This window comes from Apus apus, chromosome 18, assembly GCF_020740795.1.
Source record: "Apus apus isolate bApuApu2 chromosome 18, bApuApu2.pri.cur, whole genome shotgun sequence".
Lineage (NCBI taxonomy): Eukaryota > Metazoa > Chordata > Aves > Apodiformes > Apodidae > Apus > Apus apus.
Window position 1 is genome coordinate 5,788,255 of NC_067299.1, and position 26,405 is coordinate 5,814,659.

The 26,405-nt window shown below is 56.1% G+C and overlaps 1 protein-coding gene across 2 annotated transcripts; it reads right to left on the minus strand.

Annotated features, from left to right (window-relative positions):
• Window positions 1–1,944: 1,944 nt before the first annotated feature.
• On the minus strand, window positions 1,945–24,454 carry HNF1B (HNF1 homeobox B). 2 transcript variants are annotated; one of them, XM_051635694.1, is made up of 9 exons: window positions 24,094–24,454; window positions 18,990–19,189; window positions 17,440–17,626; window positions 16,740–16,981; window positions 9,638–9,801; window positions 6,442–6,574; window positions 6,131–6,322; window positions 5,311–5,429; window positions 1,945–2,591 (listed from the first exon to the last, which is right to left on the minus strand). In XM_051635694.1, exons 1-9 carry the CDS (start codon window positions 24,429–24,431, stop codon window positions 2,571–2,573), a joined length of 1,596 nt encoding a protein of 531 aa, XP_051491654.1. In that variant the 5' UTR covers window positions 24,432–24,454; the 3' UTR covers window positions 1,945–2,570. The 2 variants fall into 2 exon arrangements, with proteins under 2 accessions (XP_051491654.1, XP_051491653.1); XM_051635693.1 differs by having other exon boundaries at window positions 17,440–17,704.
• Window positions 24,455–26,405: the final 1,951 nt, after the last annotated feature.

Here is a 26,405-nt window from a genome sequence, read left to right on the forward strand (position 1 = left end):
GTCCTGCTCTGGCTATAAAGGCGAGGACCAGATCAGTGCTCTGAAAGCCTTTCCCACATTTGACTTAGTGGAAAAAAAAAATAATTAACAATATGGGTGCCAAACCAAAACCAGATTTTTGAAGGTGATTCAAACCAAAGCCCTGCACTGCACCTCGAGGAGGGCCACCCTTTCCTCCTGATGTGCTCTGAGTCACCCTGCTCTGTTAGCTCTTTGCAATCAAAGATCTTCAAAAGCTTTCCAGTGAGCAGCACACCCTCCTGCTCCCCCTGCTGCTTCATCACCCACAGGCTCAGAGAACGGGTGAGGTTTGGCTTTGTCAGGCACTCAGCTCCTAATTGGTTTGCTTAACACTCGGCTGCTAAAGGTAGAGAGGATGAGGCATAAACTGGGCTGGACTAAGAGCAACATCATTAGTGCATCATTAGGAGGGTGAGGACGCAGGTCTCTCAAACTCTTGCTATTTTTGGTGGGTATCTGGGGCTTCATATAAGTACTTGACTCACCACATCCAAGCAGGTAGCAACAGGGACAGCAGGAGGGACGTGTCCCTGCCTCCCACTGCCTGCCTGACCAACATCACAGCAGATAATGGCTGGGGAATTTAAAGACCACATAGCAGCAAGGAGTTAGAAGAAATGGTATTTAATTATGGTATACATTAAATTAAACGTCATTCTTGAATATTGGTATCCAGCTCATGATGACTTATTCACTGTAGGGCAACTCCTGTAAGTCCCAGCAAGGGTTAGGGTCGCACTGCACTAGACGTACAAACCCAGAGCAAAAGGGCCTTTCTCATCCCAAACAAAGGATCCAGTGTTTTTCACTTTAGCAGTGGTCATCTGTCCACAGGCACCTCTACTGCTCTTCACCTGTCTAAACCAATCTCAGCAGTTAGCACACGCTGCAAAGTTTTTAAAAATGTGCACAACTGGGGAGCATCAGATCCATTTCCAAAGGGGAGCAGGTATGGAGGAGCTTGTGTCACTTGGGAGGGCAGATGATGCCTTTTACAGCTTCAGGAGGTAGGACTTGGACACCCAAACCCCTTCAGGGCTCTGGAGGATGTGGAGCCTGGTGTCCTCAGTGGGTGCCCAGCTGGGCTGTGCCCTCGCTGCAGAGCTGGGCTTACTCACAAGCTGGAGATCTTGCTGCAAAGCTTTGCCTCCAAGAGCTGCTGCCAGGTGAAACAAGGCAGGAAGTGAGCAGAGACTGGGGACCAGTGTGTTCCCATCACAGGCCAGAGCCCATCCATCCTGCTGCAGCCTGGACATGACACCACCAGGAGGAGAGAGGAGAGCACTATGTCTCTTGGTAAGGGTGAAGCCAACAAGGCTCATCCTCAACCTGCTAATGGTGGAAAATAAGCCACCTCTACTGGCCGTTTAATGGGCAGGAGACAAGGCAGCAACTGGGCACCTGGTCCCTTCTGCATCCCAAGGAGGGGAGTCTCTGAACCCCAATTTGAGGAAGATCCCAGCAGAATTTCTTGCAGCCTCATTTATCTCTGCAGCAGCAAATGCTACAGGCTCACCTGGAAATGCCAATGCTGAAGCACTTCCCAGCGGTCTGGGTGTGTTGACCAGCCTGCTGGAGGCTTCCCGAGCCCACAACAGTCCATCTCACAGTCCCCAAAAGCAGAAGAGTCCCTCGAGATCTCTGTAGTGGCAGTTGTCCCCACATGGATCGTCCAGGTCCTGCCAGGGCTACCTCCAGCTTGCCCTGTGCCTTTCCTTCACATGGGATGTCACCACGCAGAGGACACACATGTGCCTGTCCTCCTGTGGAGCACAGACTGGGGCTGCCAGACCAGCCCCTTGCATAGGCCCAGCTCTTTCCTCATGAATTAACTCATGTAAATGAAGAAGAAACATACAAAACCAAACCCATGCTCAGCTCTGACCTTTACCAAAAAAAAAAAAAAAAAAAAAAAAAGGAGAAAGAGGAGAGATTTGGGCACAATATATACAGATGGGGAATTGCACTTAATTACAGTAGTTTACAACCATTGGAAAAAATTTACTTCTTTTATATAAATCTCTATGTATAGGAGCAGGGAAGGGTGAGGATAGAGCAGACTGTACCTATATTTACAGTTGAATTGGCTCAGTTCAACAGCACATGCAATTCCTCCTTCCAGACTCCAAGTAACAGACCCAAGTCCCTCTCAGTCCGTTGGGTGGAGGAGTATAACTTAAATATTATCCATCTTCCCCTTCTGCCAGTTCCCAGTACAGCTTGTTCCTCGGGAGAACCGGCAGCCTCTTGGAAGGCAAATACTTCAGGAAAAAAAAAAAAACCAAACCAAAATAAAATCCCCAAGACTTGTCTTGGAAATACTGCGTGGAGGGAAGGAGAGGCAGGGTCCCAGGTGGGTGCCATGAATCCGGGCTGGTCTCCAGTGGGGGAGCCTCGAGCCTCTGTCTCCGTTTCGGGTTGACGGGCTCCTCGTGGCGGCGCTGGGCTTCGCTCCGGCAGTTCCCCGGGCTCGGAATGCGGGTCGCCAGTGGGATGTTGTGGAAAATAAGATCCCGTTGCTATGTGCAAAAGCAGTGAGGTGTGGAGCATCACCAGGCTTGCAGGGGACACTGGGGAGGGAGAGAGCAGCAGAGTGACCGGCGGGCAGGAGGCGAAGGCAGCACCACGAGGGGCTCCCCGGGGGCATCGCAAAGCATTTGGAGGCATCACCTCCCACATCAGTCTGGGACCTTGGCGGTGCCACACAAGTCCTGCATCCTCCCCAACACCCCCAGGGCAGTGGGAAAATACTTTCTGAGCCAGATATTGCCACCCCCTCATCAAAATAAAAATAAGAATAGTTATAATTTAAAAAGGGCCTGTTTGTGCACAGGCTGTTGCAGAGGTTGTGCTGTGCAGCTCAGCTGTGCTGCCAAGAGCAGCCAGGCATGAGGAGCTCATGCTTGGATGGGAGCGGGGCCGGGGACCTTGCTCATCATGTCCCCCAGCATTGCTGTCACCTCTGGGGAAGGAGCTGAGCAGCCACCACATCCATCCCACCACAGCAGCCCCTTCTCCATCCCTGGGGGGAGGTCCCCCACCCAGGGTCCCCCTGATCAGTGGTGGGGTGGTGGGGCTGGGAGCCGTGGGTGACCTTGTGGGCTGGAGCACACAGCAAACATGGCAACGCGGAGATAAGGAGACGCCAGGAGCCTCCCGTGACATGTCATTAGGGACAGTCTGCAGCTATCAGGTGTTTGCTAACGTAATAAAAATGGTGGCTCGGCCTCAAGCGTTGTCAAAGGAACCAGGAGGTATTTGCCCCTTCCAGCTCTAAACAACAACGTCTGATAAGCGATCTGCAGCACCGGGCTGTGAGGGGACAGCTGGGGGGGACCAGGGACATCCCTCCAGCTTCCATCCCCGCTGGCAGGACTGGGAGAAGCCAGGCTCCACCATGGAGCAGGTTTGCCAGGGCTGCAGAAGAGCCACCAGGCCTCTCTGAAGGCTTTGCTTGGCAGGAGGATGCCTCTCCTCTTGCAATGAGGGGGCTCACTCTCGGGTTTCATCCGTGCACTCCCACCAGCAGCACCCAGCTCTCGCCCAGCAAATGGCACTCCCAAAACTGCAGCTCCCCTGAGGATCCAAGCAACCCTCCTGCCCTTTCTGGCCACCTCAGAGAAGTCCATCACAAAGCATGGAGGAGCCAAGGGATGGCCCCCATTAGCCCTAGCCAGTGACAGAAACCCAAACCACCAAAAATATTCAGGCATTTGAGCCACCTGGGGGGGGGTGAGCAGCATTCATGGGTCCCCTGTGCTACTTTCATTGGCCCCTTGCTAATGAAACAGGTGACGGCTGAGAAAAAAAATAATGAATCGGTGTTCAAAGATAAATTTTTCCAGCTTTAGCTCAAACATTGAGCGGCTGGCGGGAAATAAGGCCCCAGGGGCCGGGAGGGGGACATGTCCCCATTACCCCCACCAGCCCTGTGTGAGGGGAGACAGGGGCCAGATCCTTCTCCCAGCACTTGCAGGACCAGCCAGTGCTCATTCCTCATGTAGGGGGGCTAAGGGGGGTGGGTACATGCCCCTTGGGCATTTTTCACCCATCCACCATGGAGGCTGGGCCCCCTCTCCCCCCTTCTGAGCCGTGAGATCTGCTTTAATTAAAGTGCAAAAGCGTGATGGAAGGGGAAAAGCGAGTGATTCCCCGGCACCCCGGGCAGTGCGGCGTCAAGCTAGGCTGCTCGCAGCGCCCGGCCAGGCAGCGGGGACGGTCGGGCCCTCTCTCCCTGCCAGGGATATTTCCTGTGTGCCCAGGGCTCCTTTTGGCCAGCCCGGCATCAAAGGCCGCCCGTGGCAGGACAGCACCATTAATCAGGGGGAGTTCGGGCTCAGCGCACACCAGATGAGCCGATAAAGCCGCGCGGAGGAAATGGTGCTCCCGAGGAGCCGCCGGGCCTGACCGCCTCCGGGCCCAGGCCGGTGCTCACCCCCAGCACCGTGATCTGGGGAGCCCAGTCCAGGGGCAGAGGTGTCCATCACCTCCTCCCTGGCATCCCCCAGCCCCCCCGGCAGCCCCTCTCCTGACTTCTCCCCTTTGCAGCCCTTCCTTCACCCCGCACTGGTCACCCGGGGGGGGTCTCTCAGCAATCCCACACCCTGTTTACTCTATGGTCATTGCAGGCATTTTTTTTCCTCTCTCCTGTCAAACCTCGGTAAGAAAGTTTATCTGAATGCAAGTTCAAGGCTCTCTCATATTTATCTAGCGATCAATAAGGGCCACATATTTCCCACAGTCCCCAGAGCTGCCTTTCAGAAAGGGACTATTGTCTGAGTTAGGCCTCACACACCTGATTTGACCCAGGATAAGTCCTGCCTTACACCTGCGCCGGCACCGGGCAGGTGATAAAGGCTTACGGGCTGGGGGACATCAAGGCACATCGGAGCCCAGCTCCTCTGCTCAGCTCCAGCCAGGGTTGATTCACCCTGGACACAAAGGCAGCAGAGCCTGCTCGGTCCTGACCTCCTCAGCCCCATTGGAACCCCAGGAGGATGCCCCCACACCAATGAAGTTGTCCCGGGGATGAGCACGGTACCACCACGACAAGTCCTTCTTGTCCAGCACAGTTGAACCATCAACAAAACCTCCATCACACCATCTGCAAGCAGGGCTCTCAGAGCCCATGAAGAGGCTGGGATGGGGTTCTCAGCACCCTGAGGCTCTTCCTCAGCTGCCCAGGCAGGTCTAGCACAGCAGGACTTGGTCTCTGCTACACCCTCCTCCAGCCCCATCCCTGGGGAGGAACAGCCCCCGTGCCCACCTCTGCATGCACTCGGTCATTACCTGCTTGCTGGAAGACATGTTGGTCAGCGTGCTGATGCTGCTGGTGTCTGTCACCACCATCGCCGAGGGGAAGCGGGAGGTGTGGGAATACTGGGGAGGCTCCTGTTTGTGTGCATACACTGTGGAGAGGAGGGAGACAAGCAGCTGTCACCGAGAAGCCACCCATAGCCTGAGCACTGTGTTATGGCAGGTCACAGGGCTGGGAACAAGCATCATGGAGACACAAAGGAGATCAGACAAACCACGGAAAGTAACCACCACCTGCCCCTAAGCCACAGTTTTCTCAACTACCTGCTCACCCTGGCAGATCAGGGGGACTGAAGGGCTGTGGCTGGACCAGACACTGGTAGCTCTGCAGAGCCCAGTGCCAGAGCAGGGATGGGGCTAGGGTGATGGATGAGCCCAAGGGGTGAAGCCAGATCCCTTTGGGGCACATCAGGGAAGTGCTTGCTTTGCAGAGAGCTCAACGGGCCCGGCCACCTCCCTTGGCAAAACACGTGTGGAAAAATGCAGTTTGTACAAAATGCTGGGGGTGCTGCATCCCACAGGTGGGGCAGCAGAGCAGCCCTATGGGAAATGGCACTGGAAAAGGAAAGGATGGAGTGAAATGTGACCTCTCTCCATAGAGGAAGGAGAAGATGAGGCAGAATGTGGCCACCACATATCCTTGTGCATCCCCACACTGGCTGGTACCCACAGAGGGGAGGTGGCAGTCACAGACGTGAGCTTGGGCAGGTGAGAGCACAAGCATATTTTCCATCAGGACTCATTTTCCAGGCCCTTCCCTTCACAGCTACAGCCCAGACCCTTGGACCCTTACTGTGCGAGTTCTGCAGCTGAGTCACGGTGGCCATAAAAGGCTGCTGTGTCATATGGCTGGGCGACTGCTGCATCAGTGGCTGCTGGTGTGGGCTGTGGAGCTGCTGGGAGAACTGGACGGGCTGTAGAGCTGCCAGGCTGCCAGCAACACTGTTGATAACTGGTACACTCTGCGCCTGCGAGGTGTTGAGGCCTGGGAGGAGGGAGAGAGCAGAACGGAGCCATCAGCACTGGTGGAAGCAGGCAGGGTGTCCCCCTCCCCAGTGTGGGGGGTTCCCATGGCATGCAGAGGTGAGCTCAGGGTTCGCTTACTCTGTGCGATGGCCATGACTCCTGAGAGCGGCGTCATGATGAGGTTCTGGGACTGCTGCGGGTTGTGGTGGGACAAGCTGTGGATGTTGGTCAGGGTGCTGACTGGGGGCAGCCCGCCCCCTGACACTGAGATCTGCCAAAGAGCAAGGGAGGACAGCCACCATCAGAGACAGAATCACAGAATCACTGAGTCATTCCGGTCGGAAAAGACCTTTAAGATCACTGAGTCCAACCATTAACCCAATTTTACTGAGTCCAGTGCTAAACCACGTTCCCAAGCACCACATCTACACAGCTTTTAAATACCTCCAGGGATGGTGACTGGCAGCTCATTCCAGTGTTTAATAACCCTTTCAGTGAAGAAGGTTCTTCTAACATCCAATCTAAACCTCCCCTGGCACAACTTGACGCCATTTCCTCTTGTCCTGTTGCTTGTTACTAGGGAGAAGAGACCAACCCCCTGCTGCTCCAACCTCCTCTCAGGCAGCTGCAGAGTGAGAAGGTCTCCCCTCAGCCTCCTTTTCTCGAGGCTAAACACCCCCAGCTCCCACAGCCATTCCTTGTCAGACATTTGCTCTAGACCCTTCCCCAGCTCCGTCCTTCCATGGACATGCTCCAGCAGCTTGATGTCTTGTAGTGAGGGGCCCAAAACTGACCCCAGGATTCAAGGTGTGGCCTCACCAGCTCTGAGCACGAGGGGACAATCAGACACAGCGACGAGGCACACAGCGAACAGCAGAGCAGTGGTGGTGAAGGGCTTTGTTAGCACTGACTTCCAGCTCCACTGGAGCACAGTGCTGGGACACAGAACATCCCAAGCCTTGGCCATTTTGTCCCCCAAGCTCCTGCCTTCAGGGTCCTCTGGGGACTTGGAACACTCATAAACTTCTCACTGTCATGGTTGTAGAGGAAAGTGGGAAACACATACTCGGGCAGTTGGAAAAAAAAAAAAAAGAGCAGATAAAAAGGGCCTGACAGGGATGATCTTAGTCATCACTTTTCAGATGGGCAGGATACTGGTGAGATGAGCTGGGTGCACTCAGCCAGAGCCAATTCCCAGGATTTCGGGTCAGCGTTTAGGGATCAAACACACAAAGGCACTCGGAGTGTGCCGAGAGGACTCGAGCTGGTCCCAGGACAAACAGGGGGCTAAGTGCCTGGTTTCTTTAATTGCTGCACATTCTCCTAATCCCTCTAATTAGGCCTCTTGCACTGAGCACCCTCCATCCCGATCCAGAGCCATCCCTTCGGCTTCTGGTGTGACATTTCTGGACACCAGTCCAAGCACCTTGTTTATTTTGCACATGTGAGTTGGAGATAGCTCCGCTGCCATTGAAACAAATCCATCAATAAATTCCAAAGCCCGGGAGTGACTCATATTTCCTGATCCGGTATTTTCCACTTTCAAAGTCTCTCCAAGGCCAGGTTACACCACACTCGGCTGCACAAGTCAAACAGCTCTCGGCAAGTGCACGCCGCTCGCCTGCAGCCCAGGCTCGTTTCACTGCACCCAAAAGGAATCCTCTGAGACTGCATGGCTGGGAAAGGCCCTCCAGACACTGGACCCTCGAGGAGGACCCTCTGGCACTACGCTTAGGGCAACACCAGAGCGTGAAAGAGCGAACCTCCAAAGCTTGCTGCAGCCCCAGCAATGCTCCTCCCTGAAAAAATGGATTGCCTTCCAAGGCAGCAACTTCCTTGGCAGCTTTTGGTTTTATGTGGGGTATTAAAGGCACATATTTACTTACTAGAAACCACAGCCTACAGCATATTTTTATTAAATCACTTGCAAGCACTAGCTAGCCCTGCTTAAAGATCAGAGATAAGCTGGCAGAGCTGCACGCTGCTGAGGACCCACGTCCCGCCTGTGCAGGGGGATAACTCAGCAGGGCTTTGGCTGCCACATGCTCCTGCCTGCTGCAGCCCAGGTTGCTTCTCCCACTTCAATCTGCTGCATTCCCACCACACACCTCTCAGATGCTGTGAGCTGCCTCTGCTCCATCCAAGGGTCTCTATGCTCCAGCAAACCCAGCCCTCAGACACGGCCCTGACAGAAGGCTTTGAGGGGAGTTGCTGGCAGGCTCTGCCACCGAGCTGGGCATCGCTTTGTCCTTGCAGACCCCACTCCCAGGCATTTGGTGTTGGCCGCTGCCTTTATTTCTGACTCATTTTATGACTTCAAGGCTCAGGGTTATAAGGCTCAACACACCCCTGGGGAGATATGGGTGCGTTCGGGGTGGAGGTAGGGTGCTGGGAGGGCAGGGTTTAGCTCTGCAATATCCCCCCCTGCTTGGGGGGGATACACTTGGTTTCGCAGGGTCAGCGTCTGAGCCTGAGGGGCTGCACGGAGACCCTGACGAGCCAGAAGGAAACCAAGTTAAATGGTGCCATAGCTGAGGGAGGGGGTGATGAGCCCCTCCATGGCCATGTGAGGAGACTGATGCCACGGCCCAATAGGGCCAAGCCTCTGAAAATGGAAGTGAAAACCAGGGAAGAGGGAGCTTGGCCCGGCTGCCCAGAGCCATGTTTGACTTTCACTTTCAGCAGAACAAAAACCTCCCGGAAGAGCAGCAGCTGCTCACAAACCTCTGCCAGCCTGTGTGGGGAAGGGCTGCGCTCCCCTGCTCCGGCCCTGTGCTCACTCCTTCCCCAAAGGGCTTTGCACCAGCCAGGGGTGCCCAGAAAGGGTCAGATGCCCTGGGTGATCCCCTGAGAGATGTCCAGGTGATGCCTGGGAAGATGTCCAGGGCAATACCCTGGGTGAAGCCCTGGTGATGCCTGGGACAAGGATGTCCCTGCTCACAAGGAAAGTGCTTCCCCAGCCAAACTCCCAACCTGGGAGCGCTTAAGGAAAAAATAACGAACGAGGATTTTATCGATACCCAAGCCAGGAGAAAACAAACACCAATCCACCCGGAGCCCACTGAACCCTCCAGGCACGTGATCGATGAGAACCAGTGCGGGGCTGTGTCGGATTTATGGGCTGCGCTCGGAAAACCCTCCCCGGCCAGCGGGGGAGCGGGGGGCTGCGGGCCACCCTCGCGGCGGGCGGTGGGGACGGCCACTGCCCCAGCCCCACAATGTCCCATTGTTCAGCGCGGGCCTCGTGTGAAACCCGGGGAAAGCGTGTTTGCTTTGCCCGCTGGGCCCTCTTATCTTATCAGCGCCGCCGCCACAATAGGCCAGGTGTACTCACCATTTTACCGTCGGGCGAGAGCAGGCCGTGGCCTGGGTCCAAGCCGGCCGGGGAGACCTGCTGCAGGACTGCCTGGCTGGTGGTGACCATGGCACCACTGCCGTGGTGGCTGATGGCCCCGGAGGATGCTGCCTCGCTGCTCGTCCCTTGGTTGTACCGGACCCCTGCAAAACACCAGCAGGCGTTGGCGTTGCCCATGGACACCCCACGTGTGCCCAGCCCCCTCTGAAAGTCTCCCTGAAAAGGGGGAACCCCTCCCCCCCCCGCCCTCCCCAGCTCCCTTGGGGTGCATGGCATGAAGATGTAAACAGACGTGCAAGCTCTTAAATGACTCCCTGGAACAATAAACAGGAGGAATGGAACTAGACAATGTGCCTCTTCCACTAGTGCCACTTCCCAGCTTCTCCCCAACCCCATCTCATGAAATTATAATGAGAAGGTTGTGGTGAGGGATGCTGAATACTCACAGGGTCTGTAGCCCCCCCAGTGCCCCAGTGCTGCGAGGCAGAAAGGCAGCCTGACCTTGGCCAGCATCCTGGACACCCATCTGCACCCTTTGTGCTTTGATTTGCACCCTATGCATCCATTGTGCAAATTCCTGCCATGTGCCCACAGCTCTTGGACACCAGCTGGGGGTCCCTGGGGAGCTGTGTCCTCTAGCTCTTCCCTCTGCCAGGCTTGCTCAGCCAGCCCAGCACTGCCCAGCTTGGGACAACCAGGGCTCTCATGCCTTTTTCTCAGGCCCTTCTGCATCCGTTTTCCCTCTCGACGTGTGTATGATTAACAGATTACTGCAGGAAGACAGAGGGACCAGACAGACAGAAACCTCCAAATCACAACCCAGCCCACCACCGCCAAGGAGGGAAATGTGGCTCGAGCACAGGTCTTCTGTATAAATATATTTAATTTGGCTAAAACATCCTGCACTGATAACCATATGATCAGCCATGTGTCATGGAAAGGCATCTACAGATCACAAATAATTAACTGAGGAAAACCCACGGGAAACAAAAGCGTCTTTTACAAGGCTGCCTTGATGACTACAAGGAGAAGCCATTTATTATGAGGAGTCCGGCACTGTGCTCGAGGCTGGGTTCACTGAACTGCCCTGACATCGAAGTGGTGGACAGACAGACAGACAGGCCACAGCTCTCCTGGGAAAGGAAACCATGGTGGCAAAGCCCACCCTCACAACTGAGACCACCAAGAGCATCATCTGACCATGACCCCCAGCCATGGCTCCCCAGAATGACCAACAGCCAGGAGGTCCCGTCTCTGGAGGATGCTGGCAGCTTCTCTGGCACAACACAGACAGCCCCAGCTCCAAAGCCCACCCAAGTAAAGGATCTTCCTCCTAGGATTTCAGTATCTTCTTCTCCCAGGTGCCTGAGGGGAAGAGCTGATGCAGGCTGGCTGGGCAGAGGATGCTCTAAGGGCTACTCTAAAAAAAACTCTAAATCAAGGAAAAGGGATGAAATTATAATTTGAGTCCAGGAGCTTTCCGTGAGCTCCAAAAGCACCTGCCAAACTGCAGATGGCTACCCCCTGCCCTCCACCAAAACCCCAGCAAAGCCCCTCTTCCAATTGCCTCTGAATTCTCCCCATCAGCTGCTTAAACACATCCCACAGATAGGAATCTCTCCGCGATGTCTGGTTCCTGATCATTTCCCAGCAAACTCCTTTTATCCCTGATAATAAAAGAATGTCCTCTGGCAGGTGGATATTTGCGGGTCCAAGTGGACGTCCCTGCCATGAACAGGGTAAACATTACTCAACCCGGGCACTGTCACACACATTCTTCCCCACGGTCCCGGCCTCGTGCTTCAGCCGCTGCCGGGCTGAGATCCTGCAGCGCTGGTTAAACAATGGGAGGGGAGATAAAATAAAGCCCTTTCTTCTGATCGTGATCTTAAAAGATAGACAAGGAGCACAGGCGGCTCCTCTTGGGGAGAAAGGCAGAGTTTTCTGCTCAGTCCTCAGTCTCTTTTGGGTTCGGGGAAGATTTCAGCAAGGAAAAAAAACATAATAAAAAGATTCATCCCCAAAATCACGCTTTTACCCAACTGAGGGTGCTTGTAACTCATGAGCCAAGGCACACAGAGTTTTGAAGTTGTCTTTAAAAACATATGAGATGTTAAAAGCTGATTTCCAAGCTTTTCCCTGCAGTCCCAAGGACAAGGCTTTTATTGTCTGAGAAACAATAACCAACGCTGAGATTTTCAGATAGTCTAGTGACCGAGATTTTGGGTTTCTAGATAAAACCGCTGAAGACTCTCAGTCTTGATGAAAATTAACTCTTCTGAGGAGCATGAGGTCAAGCTATGGGGCTGGTGGCAGCAGTGCCAGCATCCAGCCCCCCGCCCTTCCTGGACCCCACTCTCATGTCCCCAAAGCTGATGGGCACCTAGGGATGCCCAGAAACCCCTTGCTGGGCAGGGTAAAAGCCTTTTGACCACAACTACTCCACAGAACTTTAGGAAGTCACCAACTATCCCAGCCTGGTTTTTTCCATCCCTAGAATGGGATGAGTGTTACTGTTATTCATATGCTCTCAGCTTTGGGCTGAGTTTGGGCAGACTAGATAATTAATACTGGGAACTAACACAGGGCATTACTGCTGTGTCTGTTGTCACTGCTGTAATAAGCAGAACTCCCCAGTAGGGATGGGTACCTTTCCTCCAAGCTTCCCAGGAAAGTGGGAATCCTGATCGCACTCTGCCATCGCCAAGAAGTGAATCCTTGACACGCTGTGCCAGCCATCCCCTGGCAGCACAACACCTGGGACCCTCCAAGAGACCCCTCCAAGGGACCCCAACAGCCAGGCTGGATGCACAGGGGGGACTCCAGTGGTCTGCAACAGGACACACTGGTTTCCTCCTGGACCAACTGGGGGGCTCCCAGGTTTACGAGCCAGGGCTCAGACACTGAAGCTCGACATGACTGATCTCCCACTGCTCTCCTGCACCTCTGCAGCTAGAAGTAGCCCCTGTGCTAAGAGATTTTTTCCTCTTAGCCTCTCTCTGCAGCTGCTCAGGAGAGGAGCCAGCATGGGGAACACCAGGAATGGGCCCTCTTTTTTGTTTTGTTTTGTTTGTTGTTTTTTTTTACTGGAGCTACAGCCATGATATAAAAGTCTGTTTATGGGACCCGGCTTTTGTGTGGCCCCTGAGCTGCACTGCCTGGGAAACGTTTTACTGCTTTCCCGTGGTTCCAGACAAGCTGCAGGGTCCGGCTCCCATAGCCTTAACCCTGTGTTTCAGCCAGGGGGGGACAGGCAGTGTGACAGCCCCACTGCCCCTGGGGAATCTTTTTTTTGGGGGGGAAGGAGGACAGTAATCAGCGGGCTTAGGGCAGTGATCGATAACTTAGCTGTTTTCATCACAAGCTTATGTCATTTTCTAGGCACCCTCTGGTTTTTGCTGCATTGGGTAAAAAAGAGACCAGAAAAAAATCCTTCCCTTGAAATCCTTCCATTTCAGGTTTGTGTCTTTGACAGGTGAAAGCAACGAAGCAGTTCGGTTCCCCTCTGCTTTAAGTCCTATTGATACGATTAAATTGTACTTTAAAAAAAAAATAAAAAAATAAATCAAACTCCGTACTTTAAAAGGGAATTCCCGTGGAGCAGGAGCTGCTGCCGCCGCTCGGCACATCCCAACCTCCTCCTCCGGCACCAGGCTGCACTTTTGCCCGGAGCTTTGCAAACATCCTGCAAATCACCGGCAATACCCAACCCCAAAACACACCCGCTGCGCTCGGCTCCGGATCACGGATGGCTCGGGGGGAAGGAGGGGCTGCAGGGATCCTGCCACGGCTCTGTCCCGGGATGGGCCTGGAGCCCAGAAACAGGACAAGGCAGCCAAAGCACCCGAGAGGCTTTTGGGGTCACTCGGCAAATGCTGCACCAGCGTGGAACCAGCCAGGGCGGTGCCAGGACCTTCTCACCCTCCCAAAGGCAGCTCCAGGCAATGCTCTGATTTTTTGGGCTGCCACTCAAATTGTCCCTAAAGTGTTAATCTTGCTAAGTTACAGAGGTGCATAGTTTATATCCATTATAAACCTGTTTATGGGGACTGGACTCTCCCATTTCGCTCCTGTCATAAAGCCCTAATTACCCCCCATAAAACCAGGAAAAGCTCCTAACAGCACACTGTGCCCACAGAGCCCCACAGTGCGCCCAACAGTAAAATATTACAACCACTGGCACTGGCTCTGCAACCAGAACCAGCACAAACCCCAAGAAGCAACATGTAGGATCCAGAAATACACCCAAAAAACCAAGGGTTTATTGGTGGGCTCCTCTTTAAAGGAAGAGTCAAACGACTTCGATTGCCCTTTGGGTTGAGGAAGAATTTCTGGGGTGGTGCTGAGTTATTTTTACACTTGTTGCCTCCATCAAGAGAGGTATCTAAAAACATATATATCCTAATGTATGTTCATGCATTTATACAGGTGTATACACATCTCTGACGTTGCTCTGCTACTCTGATATTTGCAGAGCAGGTACTGATGGATGGATGGACACCCTGACCACCCCTCAGGGCAGGACCCCCCTGGGATGGGTTGGAGGCGATGCTGTGACCCCCGGCTGTGGGGAGGGGGCTTTGGGGGGTGCGCCGGGCGCCGGCCCTTTGTATGCAGGGTGGGAGGTGGAGGGCGGCTGGCGAGCGGGGCGGCGCGTCACCTAATCTCATCAATGCACCGATTGTCTTCAGGGCTCTTGAAGATAAAAATGGCATAAGCCAGAGTCTACAGCATGGCACCGAGATAAAGCCCCAAGTGACCTTCAAATCAAACAAGGAACCAAGATTGCTGATAATACCCCAAAGGAAGGGAAAAGTCCAGAGTCTGAGAGAAGCCTCCGAGATAGATAGGCTTGAAGTATTTACCTCCAAATAGTTAAAAACTGTGGCTGGAGGCCTGACAGATGGGTCCCCAAGAAGAGGCTGAGAGGATGTTTGACTTTTACAGCTCTTGTCCCTGCCCGGCCGTCATTACACCCTTTCGCAAGACCCTCTTGACGTCCTGAGGAGCTGCTGATCCCTCCTCGCCAGCGGGCACGGGAGCAATGTCACAGCTGCCCCACGCTGCCAAGCCCCATCGTGTCCCGCGCGGGATGTCCCGGGGAAGGACGCGGGCAGCGTCCCCGCGCCGTCATTAAGCTGCTCAGGCTTTGGGGCCTCCAGCCGCCGCCGCCCGCGGTGCAAGGGCAGTTCAAATCCCAGCATGGCCAGACCCGGGTGGGGTCAGCCATCCCTGAGGCCTCGGGCCCCCAAACAGCTCTTGGAGGAGGTTCAAGCAGCGATAGACCCAGCGCTGGTCTGGGAGCTGCAAGCCTGCTTGGTCCAGTGACCCCAAAGCAGTCATGGCTGAGCCCCATCCCTGCCCATCACCCTCAAACCAGCCCTAAAACCCCACTGGGGCTCCTGCCGCACCCGCCTGCTTCTCCCCAGCGAGGCCGATGGATACCAGCACCAGCCCTCAACAAATTCCTGCGGCCGAGCCCTTCTGACCCCTCCAGAGGGGCCCTGCACCGCGGCCATCACTCCTGCCCTGCTCAAAAGCCCCTGGGAATGGGCTGTCATCAGCCCTATAGCCGTGGCCGGCTCCTGCTGGCCACTGCTCCGACGGGAAAATAAAAGTTGGGGCTTAACGGCCCTCCAGCCCCGAGATAAATGCCGGCGGTTACAGTAATTGCCGTCCCCTAATAGAAGAAAACAAAGGCTCTCACGGGGTGCCTGCCTGCACGCTGGCAGGACAGGGACACATCAAAGGCAGCGGGGTTCGTTCAAAGCCCCAGCTTAATTGTCAATTAAGCATGCACGGGGGGGACAACGCCATGACAACGCGGGGCTGCATGCTGGTGGGGTATTGTATAGCCCAGGGGCCGACACTGAAAACAGCTGATTTTGCTGACAATGTGCTTGTAGGGCACCTTGTAAGCAATCAGCCGGTGACAGGAGGGCAAACGTCCTCCCCGTCCCCGCCATTGTGCAGGGCATTCCTGGGGCAGGGTCACATTTTGGTCACCGTGGGCTGGCCCGACGGGGAGAGCAGTATTTGGGACCTGGGTGGGATGCTGTCCATCCCAACCACGGGGGGAGCTGGGTGGGATGCTGAGTACCCACCTGGGGCTGGTGTATCCCCCAGGTACCACTTTGGGGGCTGCCCCCACTTGCTAACGCCCAAGGACCGGCCGTGGGCCGTGGCCTGGCCCTGTCCTCTGCCTCCTCTCCCCAGGCACCTTGCCCTTCCCGCAGGGACTCTCTGCCACACGGGTTTCTTTTAATTTGCCTTTGTAACGAGCTGGGTGTGTGTAACGAGCCAGGCAGGGTCATTTCCAAGAGGTGGCTGGTTTTAGCCTCCCCAGCCGGGCTGTGCCGGTGCCGTGGCTGAGGGGGGACATGGGGCAGTTGGGGTGCAGCCCCCCCACTGAATTCCACCCCCCCATCAAGCACCCACTCCTGAGTGCTGAGGGCTGGTGGCGTTGGCTGGAGGGGGACAATGGGGATTGTCCTCCCAACAATGCCTCCCGCCCCATACCTGCCCTGATTAGCCTCCAGCCCCCTCCCCAGTGGCCTTATCTCCTGTTGAAAGCCCCCCGGCAGTTTTTGGTGGGTCTGCTCTCCCCAGCCAGCCCCTCACCATACACAAAAGGATGGACTATGGCAGGGTGAGGCAGAAGATGGGGTGAACCCTGCATGCCCCTTCCTTCATCCACCTCCTTCTGCTCCTGCAAAGGGATGGTGCAGCACCAAGCCCCCAGCCTGGTCCTTCCCCAGCCCTGCAGCAAGACCAGGACACACGGCCACATCTTTGCAGCGTTGCCTGTGCATCCCCTGGCCCTAAACCAGTGCTCACCAGTGGGCTGCACCCCAAGGCCCCAGCATGGGTATGTCAGGCACAGAGCTGCCCAAGTACAGCCTTCTCCAGCCCAGCCCTGACAGAACTTGCTCCTCTCCACCACCCCTTGAAGCTGTGACAGGGACCAGGGTGACCCATCTCCCACCCCCCGAGGGCTCAGCACCCTTTTCCCCAGCAGAAGTCGAAGCCAGCACTGCAATTCCTCCTCGCCTCCACCCAAGCACCCTGGACGAGGCCTTACCTGGCATTTTGGTGGGAGGTGATGTGCTGGGCTGGTTGTGGTGGGGGGAGCCGTGGGACAGCAGCAGGTTCATGCTGTGAGGGGGCTGGCCTGAGCTGTAGGCATCCATGGCCAATTTCTGGCGGAAAGCCTCCTCCTTCCGCCGGTTGGCGAACCAGTTGTAGACACGGACCTCTGTCACCAGGTTGGAGCCGAGCCCGTGTGCCTTGGAGGGAGATACCCCTCGCTGCAGACACTCGGCCCTGCGCGTGCAAGGGGACACGTTGGAACAAGGGTGCTGCTGGGGAGGCCTCCACCAGCACCCTGGGCAGGGGGGCTTGGGAGGGTGTGTGAATTCAGGGGGTTTTAAGCCTTTCCTACAAGCCTGTCTGCTCTTTCCAACTACATCTATGCCATAAAAGCCATCCCCCCTTCCTCTGACATTGCTGTAATGCTGCGGCATCCCTGTGGTATCCCCAGGGCATCCCTGCACCATCCCTGTGGCATTTTTGCAGCATCCCAGTGGTATCCTTGCAGCATCCCCATGCCATCCCTGCCCCGCCTCGGAGCTTCCTTGGCCCCAGGTGCTGCCCAAATGGGCAAAAAAGAGACAAAAAGAGGCCAAGCAGCTCAGCAAAGCCGTGCCAGGAGCCAGTACTGCAAGCAGGAGCCTGGCACTGTGTGGTTTTTGGAAGGAAGGGCAGCACAGGGCAGCCCTTACCTGTTGCATTCCTCCACCAGAGCCTCACGCTCCTCCTTGCTGGGGTTCTTTTGGCGGTCGTAGGCTTGGTACAAGATTTGCTGGGAGGCCGGCCCCCACTTGAACCGATTGCGACGCATCTTCTTGCTGGGGGTTTCGGAGCAGGCGTCGTCGAGCTGGGCAGCCCCTTGGTTCTGCTGATTGAACTCTGGAAAGAGAAACAGCAGCTGATCCTGACTGCTTTTGTCTGTCATATTTCCACAACCCTGGACTGTCTGGTTGAACTCTGAAAAGAGAAAGGAGCAGACGTGAGCTGGCCTGTAGCTGCTGCTCGGAGTCACCATCCCGTGTCCCCTTCTGCAGCAGTTCCCTGCCACCCACCCCGGGGGAAGGGGCCAGGGAGTCATTACCACCCCTCCGGGATGGGTGTTTAATGGGAAGGCACGCTCAGGGCATGCATATTCATGGCTCGGCTCTCTGCCGGTGTTCCAGGAGGATTTTTGGAAGCTTGGAGCCAGGCAGGAGGGCTGCAAAGCCCCCTGAAGGGATGTCCCCTCCCTGCTCACCCAGAGCTCCCCTCTGGCTCCTGCTCCTGTCCCGTGGGACACCAGCCCCAGAGGTGACCTTCCCCAGCGGCTGCCCTCAGACCCGCCGCTTGTCACCGCTGCAGTAAAGGCAGATGAATGGGAGGGTTTTATTATTCTCCGTTTTTCAGGGGAATTCTCCCACCTTTCACAATGGCTTTTCCCCCTGTGATGAGGGGGGAAACGCAGGGCAAGGCTGGAGGAGGCTCCGTTTGCTCCAGCGTCTCAAGGTGTGTTTTCAAAGCAATGGTATTTGGGGCTAAACCCTTTTCTGCTCTTCCCCTCAGCTGGATATTCCATCCTTTAGGAGGAGGGAGGCAGAGCCCTTTCGAGGCAGCTGTCAGTGCCCCAACCTGCAGCTCAGCCAAAAATGGGGCTGCTTTGAGACATCCTGGACAAAGCCAGGGCTGGGGACAGTGGGAGAGGTGCACAAAAGCAAGACTCTGTGCACTTGGTCAAAATCATCTGCATTTTAAATACCACAGGCTGCCCAAGCCCGTGCCACAGACAGGAGCCATTTACAGCTTGTTTTCTCTTTTCTCTCTCTCTTTACTTTTTTTGCAAGTAGTTGCAGAAAATGAGCAGCCTCAAGAAACAGAGGAGAAAAGGGGGCAGAGGTGGGAAAGACATCTAATGCTGTGCCATTATGAATAGCTTTCCCACCTCTAAGGAACAGAAACATACAGCAACATCCAGCTGCGTGGGTGGGCTCGGCAGAGCTCACACTGTGACCAAGAGGGGCTCTCGCCCCATTTTCCTACACCTTAAATTCATTTTACTTGTAAAAATCTTTTGGGGGAGATGCTGGGCAGCCTGGGTCTGGGGGCAAAGCCAGCGGGGATCTGAAGTTGGGGGCTCTGCTAGGGAAGAGGTCACGAGGCTGCTCCTCACCCAGCCCTGGCTGTGCCGGGTGCTGGCGGGCAGTACCGGGATGCAGGGACCCCTCCTCTGCCCCCCCCCCAGCCCTCCAGGGTGCCGGGTACTTACGGCGGAGGATCTCCCGCTGCTTGCGGACGTACCACGTGTAGAGGGCGGCTCGCTTCTGCGTCTTCATGGGGGTGCCCTTGTTGAGGTGCTGGGAAAGGTGAGACTGGTTGAGGCCGGTGACATCCACCACCTCCCGCTGGGGGATGTTGTGCTGCTGCATGTACCCCTTGATCATCTTCGCCGCCCGCCACGGGTCCTCACTGCGGGGGAGATGGGGAAACCAAGGGTTAATATCTCCCAGTGGGGGAAAAAACACCTGGTATTTGATTCTTCCCATGATGGAAGCCCATTATTATTATTCTGAAACCTGTTTTAGAAGGACACAAGATCCCTCAAGCGTATGCCCTTCCCTGACTGCTAACATGGCCACCCCAGAACAGCTCTGTTCTGCCTCCACGAGCAGGGGCTGGAGGGACCAGGGCTTGTGGGGTGCCCAGGCCACCATTAGGACACCCACCAGGCTCTTTGCCCAGGGAAGGAGAAGTAAAGAGGATCCTGGAGTCCTGACAGGACACAGCAAGGTCTCAGCAATGCTGGCAAAGCACCTCCAGATCCCTCTAGGAGAAACACAACCCATCCATAAAGCTGCTGCTTTATGTCTGCTGCAGTTCCTCCCTCTGAAGACACACGCAAGCAACGGGATACACAAGCACACACACACAGGTAGGGATTTGGGAAGCCCAGGTAGATATTTCTCTGAAGAAAGAGAAACCTGTACTTTGGAGATGCCAGGGATGCTTTTCCTGCCCCCGGTCCCAGGTGCGATACCCGAACTGTGCCCGTGCCCCCGCTCTTGCCCTCCCACGGCCACCAAAAACCACCCGCCGCGCTGGCTGCTTTACCTTCTCCCTTCCATCCCCACACAGGTGATTACCTACAAATCTCAATATTCCTTTAAAAAAGACCCTGTTTCCACCCCACCACAACAGCAACCCATTCACAGGAGCCATTTGCAAGCGGCTGAGACGCAGAAGGTCAAACCAAGCATGCAAACCCCGGCGAGACTCCAAAGGGAAAACCAAAACCAACCCCCTCAATAATTTTAAATCATTCTTGAATTTTTTAAAACACTTGGATTTGGGTCCTGCGAGATCCAGGTATCAAATGACTCTTTCCTAAATCCGCATGGCTTCGGTGTCAGCCACCCCAAGGACGCTGATCTAAGGAATAAATAAAATTACAGCCAAAAATCAAAATGCTGGCTGGGTTCTTTAAAAGAATTCCCAGGGTGGGAGCAGAGGAAGAGGCCAATACATCTTCACCATATTTCAGACCCCCTGGGTTTCTCCTGCACCACAGGAGGACTCTGGACTAAAAGGAAATGCTTTAATGCCGAAAAATCGGTGTGGAGCCCGAACCTGGTCACAGTCATGCACTCAAATAATGCAATACTCTAACACTGTGCTTGGAATAACCATGCGGCTGCTTTCCCAATTCATTACTTATTTTGGATCCTTCAACTTGTCACAGGGAAAAAAAAAATAAAATTAAAACAAGCCAACAAATAGATTTCTTACTTTTTGTCCTGAACGCGGCATGGAAACAAAGCTGGTTGGATTCAAAGCCAAAGACCTGGGGCGGTGGGGGCTGTGTCAGAAGGAGAGCACGGAGCCTTCCCAGAGATGTCCCCGTGCCCAGTCCTGCACCCCATGGGCAGGAGAACCCCACCATATAGATGGTGGCTTCTAGATGGTGCTGGTTGCACAGCCCTTGCAGAGCTGGGGAGCTGGGTGGCTGCACGGACACACGGACACGCTGCCTCCTGTTTTCCCACCCGCCTGGATCAAGCACGGTGCTCCCTGCAAAGCCTGCTCCTGTCCCCAAAACACACGGCACCCCATGGTTGGGCCATGAGCTCGGCAGCCCCTGGGGCAAGCCCAGGTGACGATGGCACTTCTCTGCCTGTCGGCACCGGGAACCAGCCACAGCATGGGGGTTTCAGAGCTCTTGGGGCTTCGGAGCTCTCGAGTCTTCATGCTGTCCCAGAGAAGGTGGGAGCCAACAAGCAGAAGGTGAAGGAAATGTTCTTCACCACAGCTCTTCTCCGTGTGCTCCTTCCCTGCCGTGCCCGAGCCAAGGGGCTCACACTGACCTCTGCCACCAGCAGTTCATGTCACCCAACTGATCCTACTAATTACTGATTAATAACAAGTTAATGGAACTGGGCTCATTATCATTTCTAATAGCAGTTTGGGTCCCAGCTAAGCCAAGGGCATCGCTTTCCCAGAGTTAAATCAGGAGCCAGTGCAACACAGCACTTGTAAAGTGTCAAACAAGTGACTTGGGATTATAAGCATAATTTCTGAATTTAAATAAAATTTGGCAGCATTTTAGCTGAAAAAAAAAAAATAAAAATTGTGAGAATTAGGAAAAAAAAATATTCCCTGAGTTTCCCTCAATTTTATTATTTTAAGAAAGGTTTGATGTTTCACACTTAGACTTTCAAAACAATTATTCAGCTCTTAATTTCTGAGCAGTGATTTTTCTTTACAAAACAACTTGACCGTATTCAAAAGGGTTAAACAACCTGAAACCAAACCCAAACATTTTGTTTCATGTTAAACAAAATGTTTGGACTTGACCCAAAATGAAACGTTTGAGTGTTTGTTTGGCCTTTTTTTTTTTTTTTCCCCTTTTTTCTTTTTTGGTTAACCTAAAAAGCCAGAAAAGAAAAGCTTTTGATTTCAACACAAGCCCTTTTTTTTTTTTTTTGGTTCTGTCACCGAAATAAAAAAAAAACCTCATTAATTGTCCAATCTTCACCAAGACTTTACATGGGGAAAAAAAAAAGAAAGCAAAAAAAAAAAAGCCCAACCCAGGAATACTTTGTAATACTGGCAAACCAGTTTACAGCCTTGGCTCTATGGTCCTTCTGCACTGAAATTAAGGAAAGGTGGGAGTTTTTTTCTTGCACAAAAATTAAGAAACCCTGACCAAAAAAAGAGGCATTTCCCACCCTGGCCTCAAGTGCAAGTGGGGAGCAAAGACCAACCCTCTCCCTAAGGATCTCCGGACCCTCTCACCCCCTTTTGTCAGCCTTGAAAACAGGTAAATACACTCCACATCCTCAGAGAAATATGCCAAGAATTTCTACATATGGATTATAAACCTGGCTCCCTGCAGAAATGATCTATCTAATCTGCATCTCCCTGTGCACACAGGGAATCGGCTGCGCCCGCCGCTCCCCACGCGTTTCGGAGCAGCTCTGGGACATCTCCAGCCAGGTCCCCGAGGACGGGTGGCTTTCGCATGGATCTGGGTGCTCATGGAATATGTTATTTGCCCGAGTAGGGTCTGGGTGAGCCCGGGGGGCAGGCAGGGATCCGTGGGGCATCTCACCCTGGAGCCAGGCTCTGCGTGCTGCTGGCACCCCCCTGGTTCCGACGGAGCAGCCGCTGTGCCGGCGTTGGGCGCTCGCCCTGCTCCCACCCACTGGAGCTGAAAAGCCCTTTGGGTGCCATGAACAGGCCCAAGGGAACACGCTGCTTGCCCACGGGCTAGTGTGAACCCCTTGGGACCATGGCACAGCGACAGGCAACTCCTGCCCATGCCCGCGCTGTGGGTGAGCAGCCGAGCCCACACCACGATCCCAAAAGAGCTGCAGGGAGCAGCCCCAGGAACGTGGGAATAATCCGAGACCAAACCGTTCCCGAGGTGAGGACACTGATGCTGGGGGAGCGGGAGCAGAGGAGGCTCAGCCCCGGTGTGTGGCTGCAATAAATGGCTCCTGACTCCCCTACCTGCCGCTCCAAGTACAAAGGCCTCTCTTAGAGCAAACACCAGCCCTTTGCAAAGGCTCCTCAGGGACATGTGCCTGCTCTTGTTTGCACCGAAGGCAAACTTGCACAGAAACACCTGTGGGAGGACAGAGATCCCCGGGGCTGAGCCTCCTCTGCACCCCCACACCACCCTGGGTACCCAGGGATGGCTGTGGCCGGCAAGAGGGGGACACTGGAGACAGGCAGGAGCACCCACGGGGGCAGATCAGGGAAGCTGGGAACCCTGCAGAAAAGGCCTGCAGGGATTTCTCCCTCACCCGGAGTCTCTCTAGCACCCAGCCGAGCCCCTTGGCAGGTACTGGTGGTGCCATCCAGCCCTGTCCCCAAAAAACGCCGTGTTCCCTACCGGCACCACACCAGCCATGTCCGTCCCTGTCCCCTGGACTGCTGCTATTAGGGGGCAAGAGCCGGGGCTGGTCCCAGGCTCTGGCAGAGGGTTCGGACATCTCGGGGGGCTGGGGCCGCTGGCAGGATCCGTGCCGCGCCCAGGCTGCTCCTGGGGCATCAAGAGTGCCAGGTGAGGGGGAGACACAAAAGTGTCCCCGCTGCACCCAGGGACGGCCCCGCGAGGTTCCCAACCTGCTTCAATTCACTCCGGGTGCGCTGTCGGGGCGGCCACCATCGCCCCGGTGTCCCCGGCCACGGGAGAAGCGGCGGCTGCTCCGGCCCCACGATATCGGCAGCCGCCACCGTCCGTGCCCCAAGGGCAGCTCGGTACGGCCGGGACCGGTCCGGAACGGGGACCGGAGCCGCGTCCCCGGGTCGGGCAGGAGCCCAGCCCGCCGCCTTCGGGGGTTTCCTTCTTCCCCCCTCCGCGGCCACTTTACAACCTCGGCAATGAATAACCCGCCGCTCCGCTCGCCCTAATCGCGGCCCTTTGTGTATCTTTCTGTTGATGATTTATAGAAATAAATTAATAACACTCCGGGCTCCACGTGCTGCAGTTTATGTTTTATCTCCCGGCGCGGAGAGAGGGCGGAGGGACTGAGCCGGCGGCCGGTCCGAGCTTCTGCGTCCCGGCACCCCCGGCCCCGCCGCACCGGACGGGTTGGGAGCACTCGACGGGGCGGGAGGAGGCGGCCGCCGAGCCCCAGCGAGCCCGGCCCCGGCCCCGCTCCTTGCTCGCCCCCCTCCATGGCCCGCCCCGCTCCCCACGGCACCGCCGCGCCGGGCGGAGAGCACCGGGACCCGCCACCAGGCGGGACACACCGGGCGGGGATCACTGGGACCCGCCACCGGGTTGAGACACACCAGGAACGACCACCGTGCCAGGGCCGTCGGACGGAGAGCCTGCGGACCGACCCCGTCCCGCTCCCCGCCGGTACCTGATCATCCTGTCCACCTCTGCCCGCTGCTCCACGGCCTCCTCCGTGTTGAGCGCCTGCAGCTCTCGGAGGATCTGCGGCGTGTCGAAGTCGTCGCCGTCCTCCGAGCCCTCGTCGCCCGAGAGCTTGCCCTTGCCATGCCCGTTGGCCAACGGCGGGAAGGCGGCCTTGCCGTCGGGGGGCCCGCCGGGGGAGAGCGGCAGGCTCTCCAGCTTCACCCCGAACCCTCCGGCCGGCACCATGTCCTCCAGGGCGCGGATCAGCCCTTCTTTGGTGGCTCCGGAGCTGAGCAGGGCTCCCAGCAATTCCCGTTGCAGGGCGCTGAGCTGGGACACCATCCTCCCGGGGCCGGCGGCGGGCCCCGCCGCTGCCTCCCGCCCTCCCTCCGGCCGCTGCCGCTCCGCCCCGGCCGGCGGAGCTGCTGCGGGCCGCGGGCCGCCCTCTAACAAGCCATGACCGCCTCCATTAGGCAATATACCTTATGCAAATCAGCTCGGCAGGCCTCTCCTCCGGCCGCCGCCCGGGCCCCCGCCCCGGCCCTTATCGCCCGCCTTGGGACGGACTTTGCCCGCCACCGGCGGGAGGCCCCGGAGGAGCGGGCGGAGCGGCGGGGGCAGCGACGGGACGGGACGGGACGGCGGCACCGAGCGCTGAAGCCCTGGTTGCTGTCGGGGGGCTGGTGCGCAGCGCCGGTGCCGGCACCCCGGGGCTGGGGATGCGATCAGCCCCTCCAGCACCGCAGGCACACCCCGCTGCTCCAGGGCACCCCTCTTCCCGCACCCCTGGGGCCAGGCAGCAACTCCACAGGGGGTTTGGTTCCCTCGGGGGCTGTGCCCCACACTGAAAGGAGGCCAAGCTATGAAAACTCCCCCCCCAAGTCCCACAGGGGAGTTTTCTCCCCCCAGCATTCCCCACCGTGCAGGGTCCTGCTGCCCAAGCCCTGGCACAGAGCAGGTACAGGCTGTGAGGGTTCCCCAAGGCAGGGGGCTGAAATGAGGGTCTCGGCCCCCACTGTGGGGCAGTTCTGGGGACAGGCTCAGCACAGGCTCACTGTAACTCAGCCGTGCACGGCATGGAAAGGCTTCTCAGCCAGCTAGCAAAGGGGACAGGGGTGCTCAGGGGACACAAAGTCCCTGCTGAACCCTGGCAGGAGTGGGAGCAGGGAACAGGGTTGGAAGCTAACAGAAGAGGAGATCCAAGGCGGGCTCTAGGAGCGAGTGTAAACTACCTTACCTGACACTTTAAATACACTGACTTCCCCCCCCCCAAATTAATAAGTTCATTTAAATCAAAGCAGGCATGAGAAGAGACACCAGCACACCCAGAGCTGGCTGGGACCCTGCAGAGAGGAAAGGGCAGGTGTCCCAAATCTCCGGTCATGACCCCTCCAGTCTCCCAGAGCACTTTCAGTTTGGTAGTGCAGTTCTCTGCTGCTTTCAGCTGGTACCTGGACCTCAGCCCTGGCAGAAGACAATGGCTTTAAACCCAGAGTTTCCAGCTCAGGTTTGCCCTTTTACAGGGTACCCAAAGTTGTAGCTGCCTGCCCATCTCAAAAGCCCCCAGAAAACCCTGCAGCCACGCCAGACCCCAAGTGCTTCAGAGCCCCACGGGAGCCCAGCTGTGGGTCTCTGCCACTGCTGGCCATGGGTCCTCCTCCTGGAAAAACACTCCAGGGACCCCGCAGCACTTTCGCTTCCAGCAGAATGAAGAGAAAAGCCTCAGAGCCAGGCTGGGAACAACCTATACCCACCTGCCAGAGCAAGCGCATTGGGAGCTGCATGGGCTGAACACACAGCGGGAAACCATTCCCACTCTGTGGAGCAGAGCAGGGACCTCAGAGCCCCTCTGTCCCGTGGGGGGCAGAACTGCAGCCAGGGGGGGAAGGTTTGAGGTCAAGGGTATCCTGAAGGGAACATGAAACTTCTCCAAGTGCTCAGGAGGGAGTTTGTGGATGCACACGATGGCCACACAGGGTTTTTCACAGGCATGCAGCAGGCTGAGCACAACTTTGAGGAGACAGGACTGAAAAATCCCAAAAAACCCCTTCCAGGTGCCCAGCCTGGAGCCCCCAGCCTAGCCAAGAATCCTCCCACACACTCAGGGCTGCACGACTGGGAAATGACACCAAGGGTGGGAGATCCAGGCTCTGCCATGCACGGTAGCAGCAGGCTGGTCCTCTCCCCATGCCAGCCCTGCTCAGGTCAGCTCCAAAGGAGTTCAGAGCACAAAAGGTGCAGTGACCAGGGTGCTGGGTGCGTGTCCCCACTGTGCCCAGCTCTCCCACTTGCAAGGGCAAGTGAGAGGTATGTGTC